At 39.4% G+C, this 27,111-nt stretch overlaps 1 protein-coding gene across 6 annotated transcripts in view; it reads right to left on the bottom strand.

Annotated features, from left to right (window-relative positions):
* Window positions 1–27,111, bottom strand: part of GRM7 (glutamate metabotropic receptor 7) — a 342,865-nt gene that overhangs the window by 155,804 nt on the left and 159,950 nt on the right. For all 6 annotated transcript variants that reach the window (XM_068907113.1, XM_009681119.2, XM_068907111.1 and 3 more), the window contains exons 3-4: window positions 8,446–8,587; window positions 7,477–7,631 (exon numbers count right to left, since the gene is read on the bottom strand). In XM_068907113.1, the coding sequence (XP_068763214.1) occupies window positions 7,477–7,631; window positions 8,446–8,587 (297 nt within the window). The remainder of the gene's footprint in view (window positions 1–7,476; window positions 7,632–8,445; window positions 8,588–27,111) is intronic.

Raw genomic sequence — 27,111 nt, forward strand, 5'->3', positions numbered from 1 at the left:
TTTATTTATATTGGATAAAATTCAATATTGTCTCTAAAACAGAGAAAAATGAACCCTGAACTCTTTTGCTTTGCTAGACTAGAGATGTGAAGGTAAATGCTTCAGAACCACCAAACAACGTGCCACTAACCTCCACTTGGACCCTTCTGTAAAGGTTTCTATATTTAAGCTGTCTTACTCTTTTATTTCATGAGCTAAAGACTTAATTGTGAAAGCCTAGTACCTATGAAATAGCTTCTTGTTCCAGTAAAAAAAAAAAAAAAAAAATGGAAAAATTAAAGACAGACTTATGGATCTTCCCACTTGCAGTCCTCTTAGAACTTAGTTTTCTAAAAAAGGATTCAGATACCTATTTAAAACTATTATTAAAAATGACCTCCTTTGGAATAGGAGAAAAGGCTGAGACTCTTATTGCTGATTTTTTTTAAGTTCTGGCTTTTAATTAAAATCTTTATTGAACTTGTCCTCTTAATTGTAAGACAATCAGGAAAGTACAAATATCCTGACAGTTTGATTCTTGTCTCTTCACCCAAAAGCACATTAAAAAGAAGAGCTTGGAAATCTAAAATAGATGATCTAGAGAAACAAATAATGAGATATACTTTCATTCTAACTTCCCTTAAATTGCTATTCAACTTTCCATAAATTGCTATTCTTTTTTTCTTTTCCAAATGTAACACTGCCCAAAAAAAAAAAAAAAAACCAACAAAAAAGAAAACTAACTAGAAATAAAAAGAGAACATTAAAAACTTGATTCACCATCTCTTTGGAGGTTGAGCAAATAAAGAGACAACTGAAAAATTCAATGACAGCTATGTTGGCTTACAGCATTTGCAACATTTCTCTTTTTTAAAAAAATTATGCACTTACTTGTGCTAATTTGAGCCATCCTTTAACCTCATAGCTGAGAATTTCACAAGATTGCAAACCTAGGTCACATCCATGTTTTTAGTTCACTGGAACTGAATTATTGTCTTAAATTCTGACCTCAGACCATAAAGGATATTTTTCCCTACTGGCAGAGTATTTTGCCAGACAATCAAAATAATTACTATTGCAATATATGTTAGCCTCTCTGTTTCTCCTCTTACATCTCTTCTACTCCTGGCCTTTATTTCAGTGTCAGCTGGGGTCCATTAAAAGACATTACATATACGTAAGAAAAATAAGGAAGACTATTTTAAGAGAAAAAGAAAGTTAAACAAAGAACTAGATATCTGCAAGCGCCAAGTCAGTAGCAGGGATGCTAACAACAAGGTGAAATACAATGTAGCAGCCCAATTGGGCAACTTTCTGACAGAAAATGGGCACAGGAAAAAAGAGAAACCAAGAGTTACATTTTGTTTATGTTCTTTAGAGTCAAAGAGAAAGAAGTTTCTAAGAAATATCTGACTAGAGATAAACTTTTAATTCATGACAGTTACACACATTCAGTTCTGGAGCCTCGCAAGAGTTCTTGGAAGCATTTGCAAAGCCTAATGAATTTACTGGTAGCATTAGATTCCTTAAAAATACGGCTGTGATTTTCAGAAAGCCTTAGTTATATCTAGGTTTACATGACTTCTGAACTGCTGATGATAATTCTTAAATAGAAAGTGCTCATTATTTTCTCAAGATGCTATGAACCTCAATATTTATCAGAGCAGGTAGATAAGAAGCAGCACGCAAAATCACTAGTCTCTTTTGAAAACAGTAGTTTTTACTACACCACATGTCACGCTTAACAAAGTACATACTAGTTCTTCCTATGCAAAAACTTGGACAGGAAGGTTTGAGGTTGGAAGGAAAAGCAGGGACACCACTACCTGGTGACCCCCAGCCAAGCCCTAAATGCCTTACCCAAGGTCTAGATAAGGTTAATGTTGAAAGGACAAATCTTGGAGCTGCAGGATAGAGGTATTTCTGCAGAAATAAAGCTGCTCTGCTTATTTCCTGACTTCAGCTGTCACAGTGTCTTTGCTAAAAAGGTATTGCTGGACTGCGACGCAGAGCTCTAGCCACAAAAATTTGCTCTCAGCTCCACTCTCTCTTGCGCAAAATTCCACAAAGTCCCACCAAAATCCTAAACTTTACTGTCCTACCTATTATTAGTGGTCTCTCCTGTCACTCTCCTGAAGGATTTTAATGAACCGTTTATAAGATGAATAGATACTTGGGATGGGAATAAGCAAGTTTAAAATCTGAAGTGTGGAAATTGCTTAGGCTAAAGAAAAGGTGGGAAGGAAAAAATAAAAAGAGGGAAGACCATCATCTTGAAACCCAAGACCATCTACCTGGCTCTGTTCTTTGGGCCTGAATATCTCCTGTAGATGTATTGATCTGACCACTTTCCATATTTAATCAGCAAGTACTGCACAAATCTACCCTAAAAGGACCAGGTCTTTCCTTCCCTCATGCCATAGATACTTTCTTATCACTGGCAAAAAGAAGTGCTTTTCCTCCAGGGACAGAATTCAGGAACTCATGACTTTAAAATTACCTGCTAGGGAGAACTTAAATTGATGTCAGGACCAGTAGCTAAAAGGCAATGTTACTGACTTTAATCAGAGGGTCATCCAGCTAACTCATATATATATATATATATGTGTGTGTGTGTGTGTGTGTGTGTGTGTGTGTGTGTGTATGTGTGTATGTATATATATATTACACTATATATATATAGTGTAATGAAGAGAGGCACCCCAGGCATTTAAAAGTATAATTAGATTTGAGTATACTACTGGTAATAAGAGGAGGAAATGCTCTGAGTTTCATTAAATCTACTGAAAAATGAAGAGCTAAAGTGGCAGTGGAGTTTTTAAAGGTCAGTTTGGGATTAAAAAGATTACTGTGGAAGAAGTTCATTTGAATCTACAAAGCAATAGGGTTGAAGTTATTCGTCCCAGCCATGATTTAGTGGAACTCCACTGCTGGATTGATGTTATGACCTACAGTCCAGAAATCCAGGGTGCATTTCCACATTTTATTTCTTGCTGTTTTGAAAGGTCTACAATGCTTCTAGGACTTCATATGTAAAGTAATTTGCTAGTCTGAAGGCAAGTAGCCCACCTAAGCTGCAAGAACTAAACACCTGTTTGAAATCTCAACCTTTCTTCTGATTTTCCACCCAGCTTCCACCTTCCCTATGGCACTCGAAACTCTGGAGACTTTTCATATTTGCCTCAATATCTCTTTTTTACCATGACCCTGATCACATTGTTACTTCAAAATAGCCTGGTTTTGCTCCCCTGATCCCTTCCTGTACTTCACCTTGGCTCCTCTTTATTGAATTGCACCCTTCCCTTTCCGTTCCTACTGAAAAATTCATATAGGAATTTCCCCAATGCACAAGGTTTGTCTCTTTGTTCAGGTGGCTGAAGAAGAATAAGGATTTCAGGGCAACAAAGCAGAAGGAGGTAAAAATCAACTAAAAGGATTGCAGAGGATTTTTTTCTGTTGTAGTGTTGTTTTAATTAATGTCAAAGGCACGCAGAGCAGCAGATGTTCATCATTTTTATATTACTGTAAGAGGAAAATAATAATAATGATAAGAACACACCTCATTCAAATATTAACTATAACATATATCTTTTTTTCCTCTTGCTTAAACTATTTAATTTTTCTCATCCTCGGGCACTAACATGCACTCTGTGACTAAATTAGACCTTTTTACAGCAAAATTACAAGTGTGTACTCTGAGTAAAAGACTAACATCAGGCACCTGACTAGGAAAGCTTACTCCCGTAAGCATTGGTACTTACAGTATCGCAAAGCAACATACTGTGTTTGCTTACGTGAGCATACTTCGAGTTTCAGGACTGGGCAGCTGTTTCAGTAATCTACTGTCAGCAGGAGGACGCATCACCACAAACTTTTTTTGGAAGAATTCAAAGTAACAATAACCAGAATACAATATTCTGCTGCAGCGGTTGTTCCAGAAATAAATACCTCTGCTTTTTTCCTTACAAGCCTTGGAAAGCCTTTCACAGTTCAGTTGATAGTTGGCTGAAGTTGGCCACGGAGCCTATTTCTAACACAAGTTTTTATGAAGTGATTACTATTTAAGTGTGCACTTCCTCTGGCACACCGTCTACTGCAATTATGCAAATAAGATGCAACTTTATCCAGCGTAATTACATCAAATACAATTGGGCTATATTAAGACTGACTTAAGATGAATGAATTCGGTTCATGCAATGATTTCCTAAATCACCCCATGGGACTAATGCAAAGAAAATTTTGTCCCAAGAGTGACATCCAGTATCAAGACAAGTAACTGCATATCCGGAGCCTCATTCTACAAGAAACTGAAGGCTTTAAAATCCCTCTGGAGTCACAGGCTACTAGGATACCCACTACTATGAAAAACACAGAACGTACTTCAAGTCGCGTATGGGTAGACAAGTGTGAATATACCAACACACCTGCATTTAAAGCCTGTGTTCAGAACAGAGGAACCATGATTTGGGGAAATATTATTTGAAATGTTATTTTCCTGTGGTTTTTTTTTTTTCTGTTTCCGTTTATGATTTATGTGAACGACAGACTTACAGACTTTAAATGTCTGATAATTCAAACTGTCCTATATGCATATCGATATGCTGGCACATGAATTTTCAAAGAAATTTAACACCTTCTGGCTTATTAGACTAGGACTTTTTCCCTAAAGCGTGAGAAGAGGCTAGCAGAATCACATATTTAAGGTTAAAGTACAGTACTCTTCCATCATCAGCAACACTTTCAGAAAACAAGTTGCAGAGCTCTATGTTTCCAATGAAGTTTGTCAGGAAACTTTTTCTAATATATTAGAAGTACTACTTAACATATGATAAAAGTGGAGGAGTAAAATAAGGGTAACCCCCTTATTCACTCCCGCAGAAGCAGGTATTTTAGTTCAATGGTTAAACCTCACCAACATCAGCAGGAATTAAGTCAGTGCTTAACTATCTTCTTGAACTGGAGCCTATGAGCCATAGGGGCAGACTGCAGCCTTGTTGCAACCCACTGTGCCAGACTATGATACTGCTCAAGATACGTTCCTTTAGGGCAAATTCAGTTCCATTTTGCTAATTTAGTTTGTTTCCATCAATTTACAGGTAAAAAAAAAAAAAAAAAAAAAATCAAGGCTTATTTCATTTATTTTATGCATTCATCAAAAGAAATGCATTAGTAAATTTTAGGAAGCAGATGTTCATTGCTCACAGATAAAAGAATGACATTAAAACGTCTGTTTCCAGTTCTCTTGGATTCACAGGCAAATGAAATTACAACAACAGGAAAAAAAATATACCAAAACAAAATACAGCAGCCTAAATGCAAGACAGACAGACAATCCAAACGGATAACAGCTTCACTAAGCAAGTAAATGCTAATACCTAAGGATTACTTACTTCTTCAAGTAACAGATTTCACTGAACATTTCTCATAATGAATGAACTAGAAATGGAATCCATCTGAAAGGGGAAACACGTAGTTCTGGAAAAACATTTCACACAAAGAGGAACAGTTACTAGGATAGCACTAAGAACTCTGTTTGTGAAGGAAAATACGAAAATTACTGTGCGGGAGAACAAGAATTTGCTCTGCCTTCTTAACCATCTCTTTACTCTTCCTCCTAATAGGACTCAGCAGATGGCAAATACAGATGGTAATTAGGGACGGATGAACGGGACTAAAAAAGGTAAGAACCAGCCTGAACCTTTCTGAGTGGTTACAAAGCATTCAGGGAGCATTTGCTATTGACATTGTAACTGTTAGTCTAGGACGTTTTTGCTCTGCCTCTCCTTTAATATCAAATAAAGTGCCATATTTTTGCTGAGTGCTTTTCCGTTCTGGAAAAAAACATGCAACTCATGGACCTCAAAATATGTATCTGCCCATATGGCATCAGTTCTTGAAGAATGAAGACAAATACGTATACAGACAAAATATAATCTAAGCATCACAGACTCAAGTAGCCATGCAATCTACATACCTACAAGTACATAATGCAACTAACCAACTTTTTAGGCGATTGCCTAATGTCATATTCTGAAGAAGCTATTTGCCAGCTCAATGGAAACAGTTTTTCTTTGCAGGTGCACTGACTTTGCTGATGTTTGAATCTGTCGTTTTAAAAGACTTTCTATATCTGAACCTTTCCATTCTGTAATCACCACTTACTGTTTCCAAAAGGAAATTACGCATTTCCCATTATGTCTAATGTGCCTGATGTGTACTACAGAAGGGATATACTCTAAAACAAGTAAACTTGGAAAATTTTTGTGTGTGTGTGTGTGTGTGTGTGTGTGTGTGTGTGTGTAATACTGGCAGACCTTTATAGTTTCTAGGTCAGAAACCCTCAAGGATGAACACAGTATGAAAGGATAATTAAAGTGTCCTGTTTTTCAGGAAAAAAAACACTTCACTGTCTATCAACACCATTACGGAGAAGTAACATGCGAAAATGCCTCCACAATTTCAAAAAAATACAAGGATGAAGCATTATTATAGATCTGAGAAGAATAACTAAAGAGGTAGTAGTGCAGACACAGTAAACAGGCAGGCAAATATTTGGTCTTCCTGTGAGTGAAGACACCAGACCTTATTTTAACGCATGAAACATGTTCCAAGGACTCTGTGGAGACTCGGCCCAACAGATGAGGAACACAAAGCCATGTACTAGCAGAGGAGACCTTTTCATCACTTTTGTCTCCCTTATAAAGGATTTTGTTTCCATATTAAAGGAGAATACAGATTCTAATCAGCAGGTTTGGTTTGCCCTGGAGGAAGCCATTTCGATTGTTAGGCACCTGTTCAGACAAAGGGGATAACAAATTGAAGAAGAATCAGAAAATAAAGACATTAGGAAAAAAAGAAACGCTGAAAAAGGAAGAAATTATGTAAAGAAAATAAAGTGTTCCTAAATTTTTACCCAAACCTATATGTACAAATACATATATTAGGAATGACATGAGTAATGTATATTTATATATGTGGTGCTTGATCTGAATGAAATATAAATTAAGTTAAGTTTAAATATAAGGACACTGTTCATCTAAAAATGAATTTTTACTTCTTCAGAAGCAAACACATCCACTGAAGGAGAAGTGATATGTAAATTGCAACAGATTTCTTCTTCCTATCCTTCAGACATGCATACATATATCACACATTAAGATCATTTTATTTTACTTTCAGGTGATAAGGGCCTTGTGCTACTACCAACCTTAATATAAGCTCTGAAATCATGCTTTTAATAAATAACTGCTAATAGGTTTTCAACTGTGGAAATGATCGGACAGCTGTCCGATCAGCAATACGTTTAGGGAAATCTCAGGGGATGAAGACCTATTTAATTCATTTTATACTCACTGTATCTTACCATGTCTACACATATTTATTCACATAACATATAAGAAAAGATACGGGCAATTAATTTTGCACCACTGGAGTTTCACGAAACAGAAAAAAAGGCCGAGAAGCTGTGACAGAAAGACAATCAGAACGAACTCTTACCCTCTATGGTTGCTCTCTTGGGCAGAATGGTGATTGCTCCCTCAGCAACGTCTTCTTGCTGAATTAAAGGACTCACTTTGGAGCCCCAAGTGTCTGAGCCCACCCACAGAAAATGACCAACTTGATCTGCCCTTTTAGCGGCTGCAAGGATTTGCCTGTAGAAAAGAACATTTTGCTCACAAATGAATTCAAATAAATTAAGCATTTAAGTGCTTAGTAAAAACAGCGTGTTGCGAGACTGCAGAATGAACAGAAGTGGCATGCTCCTGTAACTAAGAGAGACCAGAAGTTTCACAATAGTGTCGCGACCCACGCAGCACAGACTGACTCTTTCATTTAATTCACTTTATAGCCTAAGAACGAAGTCCTGATTCTACTAAAACTTCCAATTCTGCCATTGACTTTACTGACACTTTATCCTAACTTTTCATTAGTGTTGTTCTGTATAAGTGAGCCACTCAGGGATATACGAATCAAAACTTTAAGCTAATTTTAAAGTTACAGACAGAGATGATGTAACATAGACAAGTAAGTAATGAGAGTCACACTGTTTTAAGATATTATTTATATTATTTTAAGAGTAAATAGTATCTGATTTGTGTGGTTTAACCTTGAGCATCCAAACCATTTTATCACTAGTAACCATCATTTGCCATAAAACTGCCTGTATTAATGAATAATACATAGTATCATTAGTACGAAGGGAGGGGCATAATGTCTCTTTGCGAGGTAAGGTCAGGTCTGTCAAACGCATGAGTAATCATACGACGCTGTTTGTAATCACAGGAGAATCATTCAGACCTTGCTCAGCGCTCCCTTTGCCTGCTGCTATGACAGGGTGCAAACTCCATGTTCCCACAATGTTTTTACCAACAGCTATTTCCATGTCGTCATCTGTATTCTTACTTGCTTTCCCTTTTCTGTATAGCTACCAAGCATAAATGAATTAATTCCCTCAGCGATCCTTACTTTATGTCCTCATCATTGGCAAAAATAACGATGGCCCTGGCATTGGGAGTTTCTAGAAGCTGCTTGATGATTTTATCAAAGTCGATGGTCTTGTCTTTGCGATCCTGTGGGATTTTCAGGGACTGAGCAATGCAGAGCCCACCTGTTTAAGAAAGAAGAAAAGAATTCTGTAAATGATGAGCAAAGGAAAGACAGCGGGAAATAAACATGAACTGGAAGGGGAGCCTAGCAGGAAGAAAACTCTCAAATTTGATTACTGTCCTTATGGAGCAGCTAATCATCATGCTAGGCCTCTGTAGGCATTCTTACAATTTACTTTTTCTTTTGGGAAGCACAGACCACTCATCAGGACACATACAATATGCATGGCTGGGTAAGGTCACGGATTAAACAAATGGGTGAAAATAACAACACAGAAAAGCAAAATAAACAAACCAGACAGCAGAGGGAGGAAAACTGAATGAGTTTAAACTGAGTGAAATAATAATTTAAAAAAAAAAAAAAAAAAAAAAAAGGAAAGGCAAAAAGACATGGACAATGCATGAGACAAGATATCTCGGTGAAGAGCTGGGATCCTTTTTAATTTTGTAAATTGAAGGATATCGAGAGAAAATGTTTCCACTGAAACAGGAAGAACTTATCTGAAATAGGAACAGCATAGGAGCTGCAAAGCAAAGATTGCTCATGAAAATCCTGACTCATTCAAATGTCCATCTTGCAATGGGGTGCAGCTGCCCAAGCAAGTGAGACCTCAAGATAAAGTAAATGTCTGTGAACTATACTTCTCATAAGTGCACAGGCAATATTAAAAAAGTAGTATCAATACAGTAATAGTGATAAATACACCTATACCACAGAACTACGCAGTCTGAATATATTTCATACATTACATATGAAATATGCATTTAGCTTGTTTTAAGAAACAAATATTTTTTAAAAAAAAAATCACATCATCAGTAACATTCTTGTCATTGTAGGAAGATGAAGGTGCACTTTTGCCTTTATTATTTTGTTCCTCAGCGACAAACTTTCATCTTTTATGGCATCTTAGATACTAACTTCTTTCTTCAGTATACTGCACAGTGTCTTAATTAAAGCATTAGAGATGCATAATAAAAACAGTAGTGGGGATGAGTTAATTAAAAGACAGCAGGACAAAGGAGATACTCACAGATATGTTTTAAAAACACCGATTAAAAAGTACAGTTAAATGAGGAAACAGAAAAGGTGTTCTATGGTAAAAGATTTCTAGAGGAGAAGGTTCATCTTATCATCAGCACAGGTTATCTGCCTGTCATCTGTCAAAGGACAACATAATCTTCCTAAAACACAGCAAAACAGACGTATGAACACCTAGAGGAAAATCACTGAATATTTGTAAAGAACAAGTGCACTGTTTTAAAACTGCAAAATATTGCCCTCCTATAGCACGTCCCATCATTAGATCTCTAAGCACTTTACAAAGTAGGTCAGTATCATTATTCCTTATTTCAGATGTAGAGAAGCTGACCCAGAGGCTGCCTGGCAGTCAGGTAAAGTCTGTTAGTACTAGGTGACCCAAAAATTCTGGGGAAGAAAAGAATAGTTTCAGTGGAGGAAAAAATAAATTGGAGAAAAAGAAAGGCTGAGAAAACATAAAACAGAAAAGTAATTGCCAAGTTTTTTTTTGACTCAAAAATGTTTCATTTTGTTTTACAATTATTATAACCTTTTCCAACCTTCTTCTTTGAAATTAATGATTTTTAAACATAAACTTCACTTCAAAATAAAGCCCTATTGCTAATGTGTTCAAAACATTCAAATATGTCTGAAATGTTGTATCTTGCTACTTTTCCCCAGACAAACTGGATGAAATCAGCTCAAATTCATAAAAAGAGTTATCCAGCTTCCCTGAAATACCCCGTTCGGTGCAGATTACCCTTTGGGTAAAAGCACATGACACCCCCCAAGCCAAGTTCGGGCTCTGAGTCCCTGACCACTTTCCCACAACCAGACCACACTGTCCCCCCCAATGACAAGGCATCCATTGGCAGGGAGGCACCAACTGAAAACGGTGCAGAAATAAATTTATACATCTCTATTTGCCACTACGTGCTTTGAGTTTGAAGACCAGCCTCTCTTTCCCTCTGCTCCTCAGGATGAAAAAAAAAATCTCTCTGTCCGAGCATGCCTAAGGAGAATTTAAAGTTATTAGCTGATACTTTAAAGTACCAGTGCCCTCTCTGGCACTCCATCAAGCCAAACTAAGCTACTTTGGATCTCTCATGAGAGGCTCCTATTTCTCTTGTTAAATAAGGGCTTGGGAACTTTGGAGAATTCATTGAGAGAAAGGAAAAAATGAGCAGATTATTGCAAAGCGTCAGATTTGGCACCTGAAAATATACATGTTCCTGCTGTGGTATCCTTTCAAGAAGCTCCCATGTTGACATGCAGAACAGGAGAAGACATATTTTATAGTGTCAAGACCAAAGAGTTTTTGCACGCTGGATGGAATCATTACTTAAGACACTTCTGAAGCTACTGCAAAAACCCTTTGCAATCTATCGTTAAGTCTCACTCCGAAAAAGTGCACCTCTCTCCTGAGAGGGTCAGAGAAGCAATTCCAAAGACCAGACACCAGCTGATAGGGACCCAGAGCAATATTCCTTAACATCTTGCCATTTTAAAGAACTCTATCAGAAACTAACTTTAAGAACTTTTAAATTAGGAAATAAGAATGCTTATAATTGCATTTTCCTAGATATCAGGGCTCTATCATAGAGAAAATACACATCGTGGTGTAATCTGCAGATTATTACAAGGGGTGAGCAGAGAGAAACAGAAGCAATCGGACCTGAGACCTGAAATTCATGGCAGTTAATACTTCTAGAGTTAAGAGTATATTTCCATTAAAGAATGCATGTACCTAGGGAAAAAAAAAACTAGACTAGATGTTATATTGCTATGGTAAAACTATTATTAAAAATCAGTATTTAATATTAGTTGTGGCATACACCATTTAAGTGGGTGAAGAAAAGGTTAAAATAGTTAGGAAAGCCGCTATTTCAGCGGCCCATCCTGACAACAAATACACCTACTGCGCAGATCAGGCAATCTCCATTTTCTGGATGGAAGAGCCAAAAATCACAGAATCTCAAAATGGTTGAGGTTGGAAGGGACCTCTGGAGATCATCTAGTCCAACCCCCCCGCTCAAGCAGGGTCCCTCTAGAGCCCATTGCCCGGGATCACCTCCAGATAGCTTTTGAATATCTCCAGCGAAGGAGACTCCACTACCTCTCTGGGCAACCTGTGCCAGTGCTCAGTCACCCTCGCAGGAAAGAAGTTTCTCCTCACGTTCAGGCGGACCTTCCTGCGTTTCAGTTTGTGCCCGCTGCCTCTCGTCCTATCGCTTGGGCTGAGGAGAGCCTGGCCCCATCCTCTTGACATCCTCCCTTCACGTACTTGTACACATCGACCAGATCTCCCTCCCCCCCCCCCCCCCCCAGCCTCCTCTTCTCCAGCCTGAACAGGCCCAGCTCCCTCAGCCTTTCCTCATAGGAGACACATTCCAGTCCCCTCATCATCTGCGTAGCCCTCCGCTGGACTCGCTCCAGCAGCTCCACGTCTCTCTTGTCCTGGGGAGCCCAGAATTGGACACAGCACTCCCGGTGAGGCCTCCCCAGGGCCGAGGAGAGGGGCAGGAGCACCTCCCTCCACCTGCTGGCCACACTCTGCCTAACGCATCCCAGGATACCCTTGGCCTTCTTGGCCACAAGGGCACACTGCTGGCTCATGGTCAACTTGGCGTCCACCAGGGCTCCCAGGTCCTTCTCCGCAGAGCTACTTTCCAGCAGGTCAGCCCCCAGCCTGTCCTGCTGCATGGGGTTCTTCCTCCCCTGGTGCAGGACCCTGCGCTTCCCTTTGTCGGATTTCATGAGGTTCCTCTCCGCCCACCTCTCCAGTCTGTCCAGCTCCCTCTGAAAGGCAGCACAGCCTTCTGCTGTGCCAGCCACTCCCCCCAGTTTTGGATCGTCAGCGAACTTGCTGAGGGTGCACTCTGTCCCTTCCTCCAGGTCATTGATGAATAAGTTAAACAATCCTGGACCCAGGACTGACCCCTGGGGGACACCGCTAGCTACAGGCCTCCAACTAGACTCTGCGCCACTGACCACAACCCTCTGAGCTCTGAACTGGCTGGAGAGCAATCTCTGAAGCAGCATTAGGAATAGAGACAGCTGGGGCAATATAGAGCATATCAAGGGTAAACAAAAATGACAAAGAGTAAGAGGTAACAGGACCACAACCTAGATGATATAATTTAGATATGCTGGCGGATATTCAGATTTTAAATTGCCAGTGTCTCTCCCAGGAAAGTGACACTATTACAAATTGACTCTCATTTGCTCTCAGTTAGCAAAAGGGTCAATGTGTATCATTTTCTTGATCTATCTGCTTTATTTTTGTTCAAGTCCACACTGAGCAGCACATGACAACAGACTACAAGCTCTTATGGAAACGTTAAGGTGACAGAAACCAGCCACCAGATGTATACCAGCCATATGAGTTTCTGTTTACATTCAAGCTTATAAGCTTGTTCAAAAGCGTTTCAGCCTGTGGGGAGGGCCTCATTACAGGCAGAGGCACATGTCATTTTTCACTCCTTAACAATAATAGATGTCCAAGGAACTGGACATATATTGTCCAGATGACACATATAGAGTAAGTTTAACTCTCATGTTCTCATCTTGCATTCTTATTACAGGAGGAAATACACGTGTACAGTTATTTAAACTGTCAAGTTAATTCACAGTACTCCTGAGGTAAAAACCTCCAAGGGAATTAAGCAGTAAAAATGTGAAAGTTGTAAATGAAGGATTTTGTCATAGAACTTCTGCAGTAATGTATTATCCTTGACTGACTGAGGAAACAGCAAATGCTCCAAGTAGTACAAACTGCTATAGCAATTAATGGGAGTCTTAGAGCTCTTGCATCAAACTGATTCTGCTGCAGCTTCTCTGCATGCCAACAGCCCTGACAGTGCGTAAACGAAGCAGCATCAAGGAGTCTCTGAGTCATCTTTTGGGTTGCTTTAACTAAGAGTACTATGATTTTTATCAATTGGTTACAAAGAGGTTCCTGTTGTAACATTATTTCTCGCTAGTGAATGAAGAGAAAAGGTAAATAATTGAAATTCTGCAACCAAACACAAAGCCCATTATAAAGATACAGGATGCCGAGGACACGTTAAAGAGATTTGAACTACAGTATTTGTGAGATACAGCACTCAAGAAATTCTGCAAGCAGACAGCATGTTTCCTTACCTTGCTCTGCCTAATATACAGTATTTGCAAGCCAGGCAGCTGATGCTTGCTCTTCCATTATGCTTGGAGAAAGAGAAATGTAGTGTTCTCAAAGCTCAAACATGGCCCCTCTCTCTCTGTACATGAGCACACAGCTGCATCATTAAGACTTTGATTCTTTCTAGCACTAATGACATCGCCAAAATATGAAATGGAAAACTTCATGGAAATGTTTAAGAGACTAATTCATTCTTCGTTTGATGTATGTTGAGTCTCTCAGCAGCATCAATAGGAATTATGCAAACACGTCAGCTTGGAGAATAGCTTCAGTTCATAAAATTAATGCATATTTCTTTTTCTCTCCAGAGATTTTGGCAGAATTTGAAGTTAAAAAAAAACACCATCCATTAACTAAATATAGAGTTAAGACAACCAGGACTGAACCTGGCTTCTGATTATTTCCACAAATGTTGGCACGTGTTGGTGGCTCACAAAATGATTCAAATATACTGAATAACTCTACTCCTCACTAGAGCAAGCAGCTGCACTCAAAGTCTGCATTAAAAGGAAAGCAAGGTTAATAGTTTCATCTATGCTGTATGTGTCTATCGTCTCAACAGCCAGATACAACACTTGTACAAAATGATCTCCAGAAAATCATTTCTAGTTTTCTGTATATTTGGGAAATTTATATAAATGGATCTTCTCTTGTCTTTCACTGTTATCTAAAAGGGCTTGTAGTCTTCGCTAAAAGTGGCACATTGTCTTGGATATTTGGATAGTGTATGGAGAAGTCAGTCAAAGAGCTGGATAGTGATTAATGTTATTAGCGCCCTTTTCAAATTTTATTAGAACAACTGCAAAGGTCTTGGGAAAAAACAGCATAAGTAAATCTGAAGAGTAGAAAAACTCTCTTCTCCTTCACCCCTCAGAAATTTTTGAGTTCCAGAAGCTGGCTAATTTGAGCTTCTTATGACTGAGATCTTAAGTTAAAATACTTCTACTTATGTTGTAAAAATGGGAGCGGGAGAGCAAAAGGGGCAAATACTTAACTACCTAAAAGATGGAGTTTGAGAAATTCACAGAAAGCATTATATGAAAAGTAATCACAATAGTAATGACTACAGAAGTCAATTCTATTCCTTTCTACTCTTGAAACAGTATCTTTTCTCTTCTAGGCTATGTATATGTCTAACATTGGCATCTTTTTAATCCTTCTCTGCTGCCAGTAAACATTTTGCAATAACATAAAGTCTGTGAATGCAACACCAGGAGCAGACCTGGTAAGTTCAATCTTTCCAGATGCGCCTTTGTCCAAGAAGTAAGCCATTAAAACAGCACAATAATCTATGAAAAGGATAAGACAACATGGCAAACCATTTCCTCAAACAATAACTTGAAATTATTTGGTTTTATAGCTTCCAGTTTTCCCAGTGGTTTGTGCCACTTTGGCAGACTGACCCAATTGTTTTGGATTATTCCAGTCATTAAAATTCCCCACATTACAAGCCACTGGCAGTACTCAGAGAAAACACAGAAATGCTAACGTTTCAACCGAAATTATCAGCATCTCCAAATTTTTTTGGCAAACAAACAAAATGCAAAGCAAAGTTGGGCCTTCTTCCCCTGTCTGGTGAAAAACTTGAAGGGCTGTCATGAACTGTTGTGTGTTCTGCGCCAGGAGGTGCAGGCCAGGGTGGAAGCTCTTGGTGATTAGCTCTCAAGCATGAGCAGGAGGAAGGCGAGGGTCCAAAGGGAGCAGCATTTCAACAGCACAGGTGAAACTTTAGCTTAAACTAATCTGGTGACTGATCAGTCGCCATTCAAGTTGTGGATGCTTTTCTGTTTTTCAACTAGATATTGAATCTAATTAAGTATTTTTCAAGCCAGATCTGACCTGAGTGACTACATTATATATAACAGATGAAAACAATTACGTCATTTGTTCATTCCCAACTTTCCTCATTATCATTTATTCCGAATATTCAGATGTAAGCTTTTTGAAAAGCTGAGGCTTTTCAAGGTGCTGGTTCATACGCTCTCTGTTCTAGGTGCTTTCCTCCTTGAGGTACTGGATTCACTGTGATTACTGGACTTGCTAGAACATCGCAGGCATCCTGTGTACTCTCAGTCAACCACTGGAGCCAACGTCATCTGAGGGGAAGGACGAAAAGAACTAAAGTGCCTTCAGTCCTTAAAAGTTCACACGTGGGGGAAAGCTGGGGGAATTTGTCTTTTAGCCCCCGCCAACACAACTCCTAATGAACTGATTTTCAGTCAAAATAAACAGTGCCGAAAAAGAGACCAAACCTACCACACACAGAAGGTAAATGGTTCTCTGGTACGACAGTGAATCTGAGCAACCCTGCATGGACACTGCGATACCTTAGCTATTGAGATCAATGGGATGGGACTGCAACCTTCAGCCCTTGCTCATGTTCCTCCCCCAAGCTTTTTCCCCCAACCAAAACCAGAGAATGAATTCTGTCTCAGTTCACAAACAGATTTAAGAAGCATGAAATCACATTTTCCTCCAAAATTAGTATTTGCCAGGAATTTTTGTAGACAATTGCTATTTAATTTGGAATAGAACGTAACAGTACTGAAGCTAAACGAAAGAATGAGTGGTAAAGGGTGATCGGAATTTTGAGCCTAGTGAGAAAAACAAGATGATCAGGCTAACAGAGATAAGTTGAAAAAGAGCACTTGCACAACGAATGGAACGATATGACATCTGCTTCTTAAGTTTCCTCCTTTTATTTTAACAGAATGGCTCCTAGGAAAACTTCAATTTGTTCAGTTACTATCAGGAACAATGAACTAAACCCATGCTTTTTCTGACAGTACAGCATGCAGGCTTTCCTGTTTTCCCCCCTTCCATAAGACTATGTATGTCAGATTCTTGTTTGCCTCAAAAAAAAAGTTTCACTATGAAAACTTGTACTCAGACATTCAAAGTAGTTGATTTTGATCTCCGATTATATCAAGGATATTTTTCTGAATACAAAAAATCAGAAAAATAAACTAGCAAAGAGAGAGTAAACTTTGAAAAAGGTTAAAAAAAAAGGCAAAAATATCTCCTCACATTTTCACAAACTTCAATTTCTTGAATCATGTGACATTTTTATGATACAAAACTACCCAAAATTGCACAAACGCCAGCACCAAGCCCAGCACCACAGCACACCAGAGCAAGAAGGGAGCACCCCAATAAGACGACCACTGCGCCTGTCTGTTGAGATGTTCATCGTATAAAAAGCACTAGAGCCACCATTATAAACATCGTTGTTCAACAATCATACTCCAGAAGCTAATTATCAAAGCACTTTAAAAAATACGTATTTTACTTCTTTCCTTTTGCATTTTTTTTTTCCATTAGCAGCATTAGCAAAGAGGATTGGATTCTTTCAGCCAATGAAAAGGTAAGAAAGCCAAGCTGGTGGACACGGGCCCTGTTCAAATCACGTACATGTATCAGAAGCCCCACATACCGCCCCCCTCCTGAGAGGCCTCCAGTAGCTTTAGCAGCTTCTGTAGAGAACAGATTTTTTTCTGTGGTTCCCAATCCTGCTCTGCAAAATAAATAGAGAAGTGAGAACTACTGTGAAGAAATCGTGACTTCAACCTCATGATTGGTCCTATGCCATGAAATAACTAACCTTGCTGTGATAAGGTCTAGTACAGCAGAGAAACAACATAAAGATCCACACAGAGCGGAGTGTTTCATGTGCACAAGCACTATAAATGGTTATCGTAAGACTTTTTTCATGGAAATCCCACTCATGTGTCATCGAAGTGGGATGGAGACTGGGCCATATCACGCAATGCTTCTGCTCACAGGCAGCTTGAGGACAGACAGCTGAATTAAGCCATCTGTGTGGCAGCAGTTGCAAAGCACACCAGAACTTGGAAGAAGCCAGAAAGTCTTAAATATCCTAACTGCCTCCCTTTCCCCTGCTCACAGATTACGTGCTGTGCCTCTGAAAGGCAAACCTCAGGAGAATTCTTTGTACAAGTTCAAGCAGTCAGGCATTAAATTGTTCGGGGCATTAAATACCTAACTCTGGTATTTAAGGGTAATAGATGTATCTAGTAATCAAAGTGTTGCTTCAGTATCCATGGATACCTATGATTATGTGGTATTTTGATACAACATTAAGTGTATTATTCTGGTTCCCTGAAATTCTCCAAAAGCTATTTTTCTTATCACTACTTAATTGGATTATCAGGTAGCAAAAGAGACAATTTAATTTTTTTTTCAGATGATTTCTCTACAAAGATGCTCTTCTTGGAAGAGTCACTTTCAGTAATATTCAAAACATTGCTGCAGAAAGTTATCTTTGCTGTTTCTAATTATTAAAAGGAACTTTCAATTAATGTGATTAATATGTTGCTTTAAAATTAGCAGCCGTTGAAAGCTGCCTCCTGGATGTTTATTAGAATTTGAACAACACATGAAGCAACGGGCTCATATGGCTTCCTCTTGGAAAAAAAAGCAGCTGATTGCTTTTAAAGACTTTTTTCCCCCCTATGGATTTATCATGCTTACAAGTCTGACATCAGAGTAATTAGAAGGCCTGACATTTGTTCAATTTTGTACCAAAAAAGCAGCGGTGGCTGCAACTGTTTGAGCCTCCCTGTCCCCCCCAAGTCTCATGCAGGTAGCCTGCTCTCAGCCCCCTCAACCACAGTGGAGCTCCACTCCCTTTTGCTGCCCAGGGTACAGTTTCTTTCATTCAGCCGAGGGCTGCGCTGCTTGCGTTTCCGCAACGCTTTCCTCAGCACCCTGCAGGCTCTGCAGGACGCTCTAAGGAGTGCGGCACCTGCAGAGCACCCAGGAAGAGCAGGGCTGTGGTGCCTGGGCCAGGCCGCTGCCAAGCAGGGGGAGAGGAGACAGGGTGTTTCTGTGCTGCTTTGTCACTAAAATGGGTTGGAGCCTCTGTTAGAAGGAGCAACTGTTCACAACAGACTCATTTTCACCGCATGCATGTCCCCAAGGAAGTCTGCTTGCTGTGTAGAGGTGTGGGAACCATTTCAAACTCCTCTGGATGTCAGTGCCCCTGGACTTGACCTGCGCGCCTTACTAAACACACCAGGCCGCATCCATCTCTGACACAGGCACATGAGCTGAACTATGAGGGCTCTTCTTCATGCAGGGAAATCCTGAGGTATCAAGGAGAAATCACACTTCACTTAGCCACAGTGAGCTTGTTATTAAGTTTACGTATTTGCCTCAAATCTTTTCTTTTTCTTTCCTTGCTACTCAAGGCCAGCTGGCCCCAGACTCCCAGCCACCGGCAGTGCGCTTGCATCTCAGCATGGCTTGGCATGGCATGGCTTGGCTTGGCACAGCATGGCTTGGCACAGCATGGCCCAGCTTGGCATAGCATGACACAACACAGCATGGCACAACACGACTGCTCCTCCACCCACAGGACTTGAAGAGCTCTCTAACTGCACAGCAAAAGCTGCAAAAAAAAAAAAACACAAAAACCACCACCACCACCCTCCAAATACAGCCTATACAAACAGAAAACATGCTAAAATTGGGGAGGTTGGCAAGGTGAAGGGGGAAGGACGGGAAAAGGTCAGCTAAAGTACAGATTCTATCTAGATTTTTTAATCTAGACAACAAAATATCAACTCCTCAAGCACTGAGGGGTTCCTAAAAGAAAACCGTCAACTTCCTCTTGCAATCAAGGTGGTACCTTTGCCATTCATATGCAGAACGCACTCAGTGAAGCCCTATAGTGAAAGCTTCATGAAATTAAACTAATGAAAAGTAAATCCCATGTTTCACAGGGGGAGCACACAGTAAATAAAACAGCATGGGATAAGTTTGGGATTGCCCAAGGGAGAAGGAATGACTTGGAATGGCATATAGTAATTTTTCTGGTTTTTTGTACTGTTTATCATATACGTCACTGCTGAGTTTTAACATATATTTATATATTCTGCATCTAAAATTTATTAGCTACAATGACTTTTATTGCTAAATTTTGTATATTCTATGGAAGGGACATTTTGTACTAAAAAGAAGAAGAAATCAGCGGCAGTAACCCTGAAGACTGAGTTTAAACAAATCAGTATTCTCCCTATATGAAGACTCTCATGCCACTATTCAAGGATATTTCCAGGAAAAAGCTGAATTTCATCCTGAGGTAACCACAACGATAAAAATTACTTCATATTCTTGAAATATAACCAAGCTTGCAAGTTTTCTTCCAGACACCTTGTTATCATTACAGAAGTTATTCAAACCACTGACACAAAACCCACAAAATCTTCTAAGAACGTTCACTGAAAAGTTGATACATGACTCACACATCTGTTTTACAGAAAGAATGAAAGTTATGAGGCATGAGGTTGTGTGTGAAGAAGAGATTTTGAGGTGATTCTTTGGTATATGTGCATTGGGATATGTAGGAATTCACATTATTGTTTTTAAAATCAAAAACTGAAAAAAAAAAAAAAGAAAAAACCCTTTGACAGTTCCTACTGGGATACTCATTTCTTCAAAGCAATCTGGAAAGATATACTTTCTCTCCTTCCTGCTATACACAGCTTGTGTTAGAGACTTCCTTTGAAACTTCCCTAGCCCACAGCCTAAGGACGTGGGCATGTTCTCTCCAGACTGATTTTTGGGCCCAGAGCTGCAGGAGCTGCTGGCAGCTCCTCAGCCCACCCACAGCACTCCTCTCCCCATCGCTATGTTCACACATCTCCACCACTGCAGCCACCATTTGGTCTGCTGAAGAGGCAAGGCTGGACGCTCCCCTGGCATGGCATGGGCCCATGTCCACAATGCTGAATACAGCCAAACCAACCGGCAATGTACTTGGACCAACTTCCAATAGGATTTTTACAGCAATTCCAGGCTATTTCACAAAGACACAAACAGCTGCTTCAGGCACTCCAGACATACCAGCTGCAAGCCCTGAATCCCTGAACCTACTTTCTCCTCCTTTTCCTCTTCCAGCTGATATGATGCTTCTCAGTAAAGTCACAGCTCTATGTTTGTTTTGAAAAAGAAAAGCAAAAAATCTGATCAGCTAAGGCCACTCCCACGCTCCGCTAGGCCAAAACCTCCTGTCCGTGATCTTCATACCATCTTCTTCCACAAATCAATGAAAAACCTGGTGCACAGCACCATCCCTCACTGCTCTTTTTTCTCCAAAATGCATTGCAGGAAATACTATCAGGACAAGAGAGAACATGGAAAAGCAGTGAAAAAACCTTGTCTTCCATGGCTTCCCTATTTTATTATTTCCTTAGTATATCTCCTCTGCATACAAGACCTCCATTTTAGGTCTGCTCAGGCTGTGTTAATACCTGGCTCCTTGGAAACTATTACAGGAAAAATAAACAAACAGAAGGAAGTGCTTGTCTCCAGTGACGCGTGATGGCAGTACGACATGCTCAAGTCCCATTTACCTAGAGGACAGATATCACCAGATATTCCGCATGCCACCAAGAAAGCATGCCCCAAGATCTACGCTGGAGACTCTTCCTGGGAGAACTAGGTTTCAAGGAATCAGTAAAGTCACTTTCTAGACATTCCAATACCCTTTAAATGACAGGAAATTAGGTATGCAAAATATCCAGCACGTCCCCAAATCACTAATCACTGTGCAAAGACCTTCATTTGGAGATTGACTATGGAAGAGACAATGCCCATTTTACAGGACTTACTGGTTATCGCCGAGTGCAGAAAGTAATATGAATTTCAGTTAGGTTAATCTAGTTTAGGAAAATTTCCAGTCCCAGACCTGTAAATTCACCATAAATCAGGTAAGCAAAAGAAATTCTAACTGTATTACTGAACTCTAAACATAGCCCCCTGTAAGTGATGAGGAGTGCTCTAAGAGAGAAAGCTCGCTAGGAACTGGCCTGAGGCCATCAGTATACTTCATATATAAGCTCTCAAACAGTCATCCAGCAACGAAGGTTTTAATTTACTGCCGATCCCTCTTCTATTTAAAACAGTAACACACAGTCAAAAGGTGATGCATCACTTCCACAACTGCCCATTCCATAACACCAACTTTGGCAGGTAAGATACACAGGGACTTCTATCTATTAAAATCAGCTCATTGTTAGCAATGTTCCTTGGCAATCTGTCCAGCCACGAATGAAAAGAAATTAACTTATTAAGAATTAAAATATATCCAGGCATTTTATCCAGAGAAAACAATTCGAACCTGATCCTGACTGCATTTGTGGGTGTAACTTAGCAGCAGTTCCACCCAGAACAAATATAGATACACAAAATGAAAAATTCAGGAACACTAAATTATCACATTTAAAGGAAATAAAAGGGTCAGAATATGTGGAATTCTCAAGGAAAGAGATCTTTAAATCAAATAGATTGACTTGTAGACAGATTCAGAAATGACAATTAGGTCCTTATGTCCAAAATCAAAGTTCTAAAGATTCAAGAGGCATGGATCAGGTTCTTGTTTCTTCACTTTAAAAAGTTAATATCCTCGTTACAAAGAGCTGTGAAGTTTTTTGGATATAGCATTAAAAGAAGTTCACAGCGGCAGTGGTGTACAGATTGGCTAGAATTTAAATCCAGTCTCCGTAGTATCAGAATTCATTGTAAAAATAAAACGTGCACCAATAACAACACAAAATTAAAACATGAAACTGTGACAATTTATGCAAGAGAAGGCATCCTTGCGGATATTCAGCAAACTTAAATTAGAAGCTTTCTATATAGAAAGATTCTACTGAATCATTCTAAAATTTTGTTTTCGCTAAGCTTGTTTATAGAGACCCAGTTTTTCATATGTTTCATCATAACCAAACAACAGAAGACTTAAACTGGTACAAAATATCCAAAATGTTTCTAGTACATGTTATTCACTAGTACTTAGTTCTTTTGTGCCACAGATTTGCTCCCCTTTTAATGACATTCCTAGTGTGTTTTATCATCTCAAAAATTGTCTTTTATTATGACAGTTAAGCTCCAGCAATATACAAAATTCAAGACTGGAAGACTAAATTAAATTTTAAGCATGGTATAAGATCATCCTTATGAACAACTGAGAAAAGTTCTCATTGCTGGATAGAAAATAAAGAAAACAAGGACAAGTCTTGCAGCGTCTCATATTAACAGCCATCCCTGCTCATGATCTCATGTTTACTCACTTTGCAACGCTCCAAAGTAGTTGAGAACAGATTCAGTCTACATACTTGCACTAGAAGGCACTGATGATATATTGGCTTCCCAAAATCTGTACTACAAAAAGTACATTTGAGCCATACATTGTAACCATTTAGAAAAAAGCAATATAAAATAAATGTTCCACTTCTGCTTCACACATTTAAAACATTTTCACTGTTGTTTTAATTTTTATTACAATAGTGCTTAAATGACCCAGCTAAGATCAGGACTGCCCTATAAAAACCTGGAAAAGGAGACAGTCTCTACGCCAAAGGAGTTCTAGATGAAGACCCAGGGCCGAGTCTGAACCACCAGATTCCTGGGTAAATAGCATTGTTTTTCAAATGTTGCCATATATCTATTTCTAACAAGAAATGCCTATTATCTAATAGAAATCAAATAGAAAAGAGGAACTCCAAATTCAGATATCAGGACTACACTGAAAGGAATTCTAACCGAAGATCTGAAAACAAGTCCTGGGAGTGTCCGTCGATCCATTGGATGAACAATGACTGCAAAACAACGTATAATCTAGCATGGCGTAAGTCCAAAAATAATGCAGTGCTCCCTCTGTCTTTCAGGAGTCTGATTTAGTCAGACTAAGACCAGCTCTACTGTGCTGTGCATAAAAATAGTAAAGGCAAAGTTCTCAGAAATAGTGTCAGAACACTTGATAAAACACAGTTCCTTTAGGAACAACTGTAGGCGGTAAGATCTCTGGCTGTGGTAAGAGACGGAAACTAAGCATCAAAAATATCGTGTCTAAAAGCATAATGTACTGCCAAACAGTGAAACAAATCAGAACTATGCTCAACACAAAACACCACTTAAGCATCTCAATCTTGCAGCTGGTTCATAAATCCTCAAAACTGGCAAATTTTAAGTCCTAAACTGAAATTTGCAACAAGAACAAAACAAAACAGTCATTTACAATAGCATTTCTAATGCTACGTGCGAAGCTTGTGGCTCCAGAGAGTTTTCTTGAATACATCCAATACATCAGTTGCACGTGGTACCAGAACCCAAAAGAAAGGGTAACTCAGCAAGGTTACCTTCCTAAAAAGCAAGTAACCATAGGATTCAAATTTAAAAGGAGATTGAGTTTCAGCGCACCAAGTAAGGAACAAACAAACTGATACAATATACTCTGTTTTCCTATAAATAAGTGTTAAGATTAAGATACATACATTCAAAATCTGAATTTATATAGCTGAGATTCTGTGCCATGAAGGCAAATGAAAAACAGACATGTCACCTGCCTTTAAAACTTCCAGGCCAGATGCCTCTCACCTCCCAGCACACAGTAAACGTGGGCAGTGGGCAGCTAGTCTCGCTCATTTCTAATCTCCAGTTATTTGTTTTGCTTCCTAAAATGCCTGACTGCAACACTGCTCACAAGCAATAGCTTCCAAGGCTGAGTTGGCTCCCTTGCAAAAAGCAATTTCCTGCAACCTTCACATACACTAAAGAGTCCCATGCTCTATGACACGGTCTTATTTGTCTGAACTGCCTCTTGGAACGCCACACTGTGATTTAGGAGCCTGCTTAGTGCTGCGCTGCTCTTGCTGGGATATTTCCCCCCTAGTAATAATGATGCCACCTCTGGATAGAGAATCATTATAAATTGCAAGCACAAAATGATCTCTAATGACAAAGCTTTTCTCACTGTGATTTGGAGTGTTCCCATGTTCCCAATCCATTTTTTCTTGGAGAAGTAACATAGCATTTTAACCTTCTCCCAGGTAATGGTATTTTCCTGGTTGTTATATACCTCTTAGGGCAAGTAAAGACTTGTCAATTCTTCAAAGAACGAGAAATCCAGAGAATAGCAATGACAAAATGACAACTCTAGGTGGGAAGCGAGGGAGGATTAGAATTCTTTTAAGTATACTTTTGGAAGGAAACCTGTTTTCTCACTTTTCCACCACAGAAGAGACCTGCATTTACAATATGAAAAAAATCATTCATGAACCAAGTGTCTGGCTTGCAAAGGCTCTGCAAAATATAGGGTACATGGAAATAGACTGACAGGAACTTCTGGGCCTTGCATTACTGAGGACAAAAAAAACAAAGCACAGGACCAGAACAGGCAATTACAAAGGTAAGCATCCAAAAGCAAACAGAATTTGGCATTCACCATTTTTTGCTAGAAATTATCAACTAAAGTTTTGGCAGGAAAACAAAAGAAGACAGGACAGCAGGACAGGGGACTTGGAGGGTTAGCAGAAGGAGAAAGGAAAGGTATTTCTACTTCTCAAAAAAGAAAAGAACAGGAATGTAGCTTCCATAACTTGTTGTTTAACCGCCAACTCCTTGCATCTTAGCCAAACCAAGACAGAAGAGATTTACTTATTACTCCTGTGTACGTCAAATGGGATGAAGGTCTCCTCTCTGTATGCTTCAGCAACCATCCCAAACCTTCCTCTAAGGAACTGATCTCTAATTAGCACACACTATTTTACTCCCCAGTTTCCAAGTTTAACTGAAGCTCTAAGCAATTCTTTTCATATGGTGCTAATCCTGAAGTTCTCTAGAATCGTAGGTCCCTACGATTCTCGAGATTCATAAGGGGATCATAACACAACAAAGTACATGTGGTCTAATCTTATCAACAGAGAATTTCATGAAGTATCATTAGCAAATTGGCATTTTGTTACTTATGTTTGTATTTCAAAGCATCTTGGTGAAAGTGAATAAAGCTCTGATGCATGTACCCATCTTTTAAAAGCTTATATAAATACACCATTCTGCAAAGTCTCAAAATCCAACCATCTCTAGAGATGGGACCAGCAGACGACAGCTGGACTGACTGGAAATATCAAAAGATATTTCTTTTTTCTTATCAAAAGATATTCCCATTAGGTCCTGCCTGGGTTTCTCATCAGTTCTCAGTCTTGCTGCAGTCCATTTTCTCTCAAAGATTTACATACAAGCTCATTACTGCAGATAAGTAACAGTGCCTACCGCTTTCTGGGACTCAAAACCTTGTAAATTCAGTAAAAACTAAGATTTATTTAAATAGCATATATTTCCATCCATAGGAGGGGAGAAATTAAGAAACAGAAACAAAACTTTCTAGAGTCCTTGGACTCTCCTCTTCTTTTTCTTATAATCCTCATCTCCTCTACACTGGAATAATGCTCTGAATATAAAATATTGTCTTTTAATGACCCTCTCTCAAACGACTACTAAAAATGCAATATAGTTCAATTAAATCATCATAGCAGCACCGCAAAAAACACCCCCCACCTGAGGATAATCAGTTCAATTTAATGGGGTTCTCTAACAAAACATTATAAAAAAGTACAGTAGTTTAGAGCAAGCTCTTGGAAGGCAGCACAGGTTTCATCCTAGTAGGGTCCTGTTTCACATAAAACAACTACAAATCACATCATAGCTACAGAACAAAAATATGCTAAGTGCTTTGGGGACTATGATTAGGAGGTGTTCCTCAGAGCAAACCAAGTGTAAGGTGAAAGTCAGCCATACAGGTATGACTACTCTGGGGCCTTTTACACTGGCTAAAACTATAAGCGTGTACTAAGCAGTAAAACTTGAAGGGCAGAAAGTACATGAAGGCACCAGCCTGCTCACAAAGGGGTAGCCTAAGGTACGGATGGATCCGCTACTGCACAAGGATCTGCCACAGGACAGGGACTCCCCAGCTTGGAAACAGGATGGCTGAAGAGGAGAGGAGATGGTTATTAAATCATGCTTGGCATGCAGAGGTGGACAGGGAATGTTTATTCACTTTCTCTCTAAAACACAAAATTGGAGCCGAAGAGATAGCAGTAAATATAAGCAGGTGTTTCTCCACAGACATGCACTTCAGCTGTGGAGTGCTCCTCTGGAGGACACGGTGAGTTCCAAGATCTTACACAGATTCACTAAACACACATACAGATTAATGCAGGGTAGAGGACAGCATGTTGTCTGCAAAAGTATCACTATAGGTTTGCACTGCTATACTCCATTTGGGCAGTCTTTACTAGCACTGACTAGTGGGGTACAGAATATTGAACGAGATGCACGTTTGCTCTGACCTGCTGCAGCAGTTCATATGAATACCATAAACTAAAACAGTGGCTTGCAGGTGTGAGTGCTGCTGTGAAGCAAATATAAAGGACACAGGTTGGAAGGTAAGGTTTGCCCTTGTAGGCCTTTGAACTGCAGAAGTGTTCTAATTCCTGAAATGTTTTAATACATACATACTCACC

This window comes from Struthio camelus, chromosome 14 (assembly GCF_040807025.1).
Source record: "Struthio camelus isolate bStrCam1 chromosome 14, bStrCam1.hap1, whole genome shotgun sequence".
In the NCBI taxonomy this organism is placed as follows: Eukaryota; Metazoa; Chordata; class Aves; order Struthioniformes; family Struthionidae; genus Struthio; species Struthio camelus.